Source organism: Saccostrea cucullata, unplaced genomic scaffold, assembly GCF_032062105.1.
Source record: "Saccostrea cucullata isolate Sc308-1 unplaced genomic scaffold, CSIRO_AGI_Scuc_v1 ctg17050, whole genome shotgun sequence".
Lineage (NCBI taxonomy): Eukaryota > Metazoa > Mollusca > Bivalvia > Ostreida > Ostreidae > Saccostrea > Saccostrea cuccullata.
Window position 1 is genome coordinate 4,880 of NW_026938298.1, and position 6,878 is coordinate 11,757.

General features: G+C 30.2%; 1 protein-coding gene across 1 annotated transcript; it reads left to right on the forward strand.

Moving 5' to 3' along the window:
• Positions 1-323: 323 nt before the first annotated feature.
• On the forward strand, positions 324-1,652 carry LOC134249933 (piggyBac transposable element-derived protein 2-like). Its single transcript, XM_062732286.1, has 3 exons — positions 324-481; positions 605-788; positions 1,101-1,652. Exons 1-3 carry the CDS (start codon positions 333-335, stop codon positions 1,650-1,652), a joined length of 885 nt encoding a protein of 294 aa, XP_062588270.1. The 5' UTR covers positions 324-332.
• The last annotated feature ends 5,226 nt before the right edge of the window (positions 1,653-6,878 follow it).

The window sequence follows — 6,878 nt, forward strand, 5'->3', positions numbered from 1 at the left end:
AATATTAATCAAACTATTTTACATAAAATAAGATTATAATCATTATAGCCAATGTTACATCTAATAGATTATGATAAATGTTAAGTGATTAATACTAGCTAGTAAAAAGAATTAAAATTTAAGTGCAAAAAGGTCAACTCAGTTGTACAGTAGCTAAGTAAGAAGACACTGACCCCTATTTTCTCTGCAATTTTGAGTCATACTAAATGAGTACTTTCCAAAATATACTTCTCAAAAAATTCTTGATATAACAAATTTCACAAGTGGCACTTCCACTAAAATTTGCCTCTCCCATATACCATGATGCAACAAAATATTTTTTTCAGATATTCATGAGATGTGATGAGGATGGTTACTGCTACGATTATTGGCCATATATGGGAAAACATGACTTTTTTCATGGAAAGTCACTAGGAGAAAGAGTCGTCAAACACTTGTGTAGACCATTGAAATACAAAGGCCATCATGTGTTCTTTGACAGGTTTGTGTTTGAAACAACTTAAAATGACTTCAACATTGTTCAACAAGACTGATAAATGATTCATTATCAAAATAATTTCATATTTTTCAATGTCTAATATTTTTATACTTTATATAATATCAGGTTCTTTACATCCATTTCCTTGGTGCGAACCTTGCTTCAGAATGGGATTTTTAGTTGTGGGACAATAAAGAGCGACTCAGAAGGGTTTCCGCCAGAGTTAAGAAATCCGGATTTAAGAAGAGGGGAGACATTACAGATGCAGCACGACCAATTGCTTGCCACTGCTTGGAAAGATAAGAAAACGGTATTACATATTCATTGTCTTCATACAGACATGTACAAATGTTTCAAAATTTAATAAAAATAGCAACATTTATCACAATTACACTTCTACCCGCAATTATTTAACTTTCCACTAAAGAGTTAAGGAGGATATAAAGGTCTATCTGATTAATGATATTCCTGTGCAATTTTTTGTGTATATCTTTGTTAAAAATCTCATAGTGCAAATATAGTTTCAGTGCTTATCTTAAAATCCCAAAGAAGTAAATATATCTATATGTAGCGTAAGGTTAATTTCCAGCTAGGCCTATATCTCTATGTAATTTTATTTTAGGTACATATTTTGAGCACTAATTGTAGTCCGTTTGGAGATGACCCAGTTGTCCGTCGAACTCGGGGTGGAAATTTTGTTGATGTTATATGTCCTCCACCAGTATCTTCCTATCAACGTTATATGAGTGGAGTCGACAGATGCATGCAACACCGCGCAAAGAATCCTGTTGGCAGACCATCCAAAAAATACTGGAAGTTTTTCTTCAACTTTATTGTGGAAGTTTGCTTTATAAATGCATTTGAGATTTTTTCCAGAACACCTGGTAAGAATCTTCCTGCCAAAACAAGGTTTGACCTGCTGGATTTCAGGATGGAGGTGGCTCAGCAACTCATTGGAGGCTTCAGAGGAAGAAAGCGGGGCCATCATTTACAGGGTATTCTTGACCCCCCTCATGTTTTTTGCCATCTGGATCGCCTGAAGTCAACATGCAAATGGTGTACCAAACACGGAGAAAAGAAAAGAAAGGAGACAGTTTATGGTTGTAAAGGGTGTAACAAACATTTGTGTAGTGAACAATGTTTCAGGGAATTTCATTCTGATGTTAATCTCTAAGATCAATTTGTTACGTAAGTCACATAATCATGCTTGGAAAATTTGTATGAGATGTCACTTGCAGGAATACATAAAACATAGGATTACTGTACATTACAATGACTCAAAGATCAAGGTTAATATTCCTTAATTTTACGCATTATATTTCAAAATTTGAATACCACGTATAGAGGCATATCAAATCTTCTAAATGTTATTTTGGAAGCTAAGATTTTATTTTGTAAATCTCCTTAAGTTTGCAAGTTAAGAATGATGGTGTCTACTCAAAGAGGAAATTTTTTTTTTCAATTATGCAACATTGTGCTATGTCATAGATCAAAGTTCAACTTCATTCTAATTTTGAAAAGTCTATGAATTATAAAGGTTCAAAGTCTTTGATTTTTTTATATTCTTTTTTGTCAAGAGCCATAAATAACATCTATGTTTCTGCTTGTGTAATTTTATCTTCATATTTACTTGAAAGTATTTACCACTTGTAAACAATTATGATCATTCCTACCAGGGTTAAAAAGTGTTATAAAAAAACAAGAATTGTTCGAGAAACAAACACATGTATAATTTATACCTGCACGACAATATTGGAAAAAAGCTTTAGAATTTGTTATTGTGAAGAAAATAGTTGTTGACTGGTCAGGGCAAACATTCTATCAAACCAAAAATCACCAGAAGTAATTTATTCTTCAGAGGATAACAGTGAACAAAAATTGTTGTATGAAAAGCAACAATGTAAATAAAATCAGACTTCTTAGATCTGCACCGTATAAACTATGTTGAGCAAAGGGTTTTCAAGAACTTGAATGGTTAATATCTTTATATATTTTGAATAGTTTGACCTTTGACCTTCTGACCTCCATCTCAAAAGGGGTCATTTACATACTAAGGGGTACCAGTGTATATGTACTAAGTTTCTTGTCTGTCAAGCAAAGGATTTTTCAGACATGGAATGAGTAATACTTGGTCTACGATTGCGAGAGATAGCTGTTAAGCAACGTTACTCTTCCTTTTCCCTACTGGAGCCTAAAATGTTGAAATCCTGTATTTACTATTCACTCCATAAATGGCTTAAAATTTGATTAAAACTTTAGGTAAACAATATGCTGCTATGTCTCAACATCAAAATTTACCTACTTTAAATACTTTACCGAACTAAAAAAGTTAATATATAACTAATTGAAGGTTAAATAGAGGTTTCCCAGTAATTTGGGCATATTTCGTTGCCATGGCAACAGAAAGAATGTTTTCATTATCATTTTCAGAAACCTCACAATACCTACTTTCAGAATATATATACATTGGTATTTACAAAAATTACAAGAAATACCCGAAAAAATGCATTAAAATCTTAATATCAATTTCTCTAAAAATGCTAAAAATCTTTGCCATGGAAGGGGTTAAGGCCTACTGTGATCCCATTTTCATCCAAATTAAGGAACAAGATTTAAACAAACTTAAATGTACACCACATGAATTTTTTTTAACTTCTTTTTCTTTTATAGTCTATCTGCTTTTCATAGAAAAAATGTACACTTTGGCATTTGGCTGGGATGTTCCAACTAATTTCACTGATTTAAAAGTCACATAAAAAATTAATTCTTCATACATGCCAACTTTTGAAAATTCCCATGGGGGATTTAGCACGTGACGACAATTTTCAAAGCTCTAAATTCACGACATTTTGTCGTGAAATTAAATGATAATGAAATGATCTTTTTTTAAAATTTATAATATTTGATATCACTTATTAATACAACTAAACGATTAATTTAACACAAAAAAAATTTTTTTTAAAAATTTAAAAATTTTTTTTTTTTTCCAAAATTGAAATATTTTGCTAAAATAAGTGCCTCTCTCATTAAAATCATGTTTTTTTTTCTACCAGGACACATAATTAAGTGAAAAATTGAAAATTGTACAACTTTTAAATCATTTTTTTCAAAGGCTAAAAAATAATGAGGTTTTGATACTGTAAAGTCCTGTTTCTGGAAACATTTTTGAGATTTTTTATTTATATTTCAATTAATTAGAAATTCTAATAAGGTATTAAATTTACTGAAATTTATACCACCTATCCAAAGGAGAATTACTTTTTTTACAGTCATGAAATTTGTCAGGCTTGATGGTGCCATGTGGGTATTTCCTTAAGTCATGCACATACCTATAAAATATTACTTTTGGGAGAAGGAAGGGAAAAGAAATTCTAATTGACATACACTTGATTGTTTCATCTTAATTTCATAATATTTTAAATGGCAAGCTTTACAATATTTTTCATTATAGGTAGATAAAATCTGCAGCTATGCTTTGTAGTTTTCTACTTTCGTTTTCAAAAAACGATCTCTTAGGATTCCGATTTTATAGTTTGATTGGTATTTCATTGTCTTTAATTTATGTTTTTAATAAAATGACTAACAATTAACATGTTAATCTATGTGTTACACCTTGCATACCCCTTAAAACTGACAAGATAATCCCCTAATTGCCCTAAGCTATAAGCTACTTGTACCTGGACAACTGCGTGCATTCAAGCGTGAAGTTATTTCCTGTGGCTGTGGCTAATTAACATTGTTAAATAAACAATGAAACTTATTTGAGTGCATTGAATAAACAAGTTTGACATTGTTATCCCGATTGTCAAAATTCAGCGGTAGGGAATCTTAATCGGAAATTTTGGTGATTTTTTCAAATCGGGAAATTAGGGCAATTTTTCTTTCCCGATCGGGAAAGCGGGATGAAAGGGTAAAATTGGGAGGATCCCGCCTAAATCGGGAAAGTTGGCATGTATGATTCTTTTACCATAATCATAATGATCATAAAATTTGATTGTTGCATAGCAGCATAGCAGAGAAGTGTCTATCATATATCATCATAAAATTAAACACAACATAAGCCCGACAATACTGGTTTATGAAGTTTGAGGTATTTTGAAAGTAAATAAGCCAATTTAAAGACATTTTAAACATTACACTGTTTACTCTTTAAAGTGCCCTGGCAAGATACCAAATGTTTTGTTCTAATACATGTAATTTTAGTTCCGACATATCCCGTGGATTCTTAAACAAAAATAAACGTTTTTTTCTACCTCAAAATATCATTCATATTTAAGGAAACAATATACATGTAGCATGAAAATGCACCATAGCTTTTTTCAGCGCTAAAAAAGTAAATGTAAATATATGAACGATTTACTAATACTATACATAAAAATTAAATTCGATCAAGGCAGTATAAATTCAAGTTTTCATTTTTCTATGTTATATTTAAGGTACGCAGTATGGCAAAGATTGATAAAAATAAAATAAAATAACTACCACTGACAACAGAAACCCTTAACCCTGTCCTCGATCACCATAATATCATTGAGGTATAATATGAATACATTTTTGTATCTCGTAACCAGCCTCTATAACCAGGCAGAGCGCATGCGCGCAACAAATTTACATCGAGTTCGGAAAACAGCAGAGAGGAAATTCGGAATATATAACGAAAACTAGTAGTGCTATTCTCAGATGCAGAAATTTATGCATAATTCAATAAAATTTTATTTAAAAAGCCGAAGAATTAATAAGTCGACATTGCAATTAGTTTTTATTTGTTTATTTAATCTTTTATTTATTTATTTATTTATTTATTTTTATTTTTTTAATTGTAATAATTATTAATAAACTAAGTAACTTATTTATTCATTAGGAAATTTATTTGTCTGTTTATCTGTGAATACATTCTTTTCTTCATTAATTAATTATTCTAATGAGTAATCAATTCTTCTATTTATTTATTAATTAATTAATCTTTTATTTAATTAATAAATTTATTGATTAATTTATTATTTATGTTTTAATTCATTTATATTTTAATTTATTTGTTTATTTGTTTACTTAATTTATATTTTGCTTAATTGTTTATTTATTTATTGGTTTTCTTCTTTATTTATTGGTTTATTTATTATTTCTGATAATTAAAGTAAATGTTTGATTTACTAATAAATTATTTATTTATTTATTTATCTATCATATCTATTCCTTTTTATTATTATTCTTTTAAAATTAATCAATTAATTTATTTATTTTTTATTTTAATTATCTTTTTATTTATTTATTTATTTATTTATTTGGTTTATTTATTTATTTTATTTATTTATTTATTTATTATTTATTTATTATTTATTTATTTATTTATTTATTCATTCATTTACTATATATTTTTTTCTCTCTCTCTGTTATAGACAGGTTCTGTTTATGTATTGCAAGGGTTTATGTTCCCATAACCAGGGTTTGTGTAACCATCACCAGAATCTATATACCCATCACCAGGGTCCATTTTATCTATCACCAGGGTTTATATACCCATCACCAGGGTCTATATTATCTATCACCAGGGTCTGTATACCGATCACCAGGATCTGCATACCCATCACCAGGGTCTATATACCCATCACCAGGGTCTGTATACCCATCACCAGGGTCTATATTATCTATCACCAGGGTCTGTATACCGATCACCAGGATCTGCATACCCATCACCAGGGTCTATATACCCATCACCAGGGTCCATATTATCTATCACCAGGGTTTATATACCCATCACCAGGGTCTATATTATCTATCACCAGGGTCTGTATACCCATCACCAGGGTCTATATACCCATCACCAGGGTTTGTATTATCTATCACCAGGGTCTGTATACCCATCACCAGGGTCTATACACCCATTCTCAATATAAGGGCACAAATGCCTCTCTGATTTTTTAAAAAATGAAGTTCAAGATAACAATTTTTCTATCAATTACCTTTGAAAGAAGATATCTGAAGATTTTGTTTCCAGGTTTTTTTTCATCAAATTTTAATACATGGAATAATGACAAGACGGTAAAGAAGAGGGTGATTTTATTCAGAAATGTAGCTTGAAATGTACGTTACTCTTTCTTCAATGTCCAAAAAGATATGTAAAAAAAAATGTAGTCATTAAAATCACAACTGGAATATCTCATCTTAACACCAACACATCCTACCAACTCTGTCAGCAACATATTTTCTCGGCATACGAACGTGCGCTTGATTTTTCCTTTCAGAAAACAAAGGTTACTTTTTGACCCGGATGTATAAAAACATTTTTTTAAATATATGCTTTAAATTCTTCTCTCTGTTTTGTTTAGAGCGATCAGTTTAGAATCTTGTCATTTTCTATAGATAGTGGAACTTAACATGTACATGTAGTAAAATTATATTT

Coding starts and splice junctions, on each gene's coding strand:
- LOC134249933 (XM_062732286.1), top strand. CDS start 333: ATGAGATGTGATGAGGATGGTTACTGCTACGATTATTGGCCATATATG. Junction 482..604: donor CATCATGTGTTCTTTGACAG/GTTTGTGTTTGA, acceptor ATATAATATCAG/GTTCTTTACATCCATTTCCT. Junction 789..1,100: donor CTTGGAAAGATAAGAAAACG/GTATTACATATT, acceptor ATTTTATTTTAG/GTACATATTTTGAGCACTAA.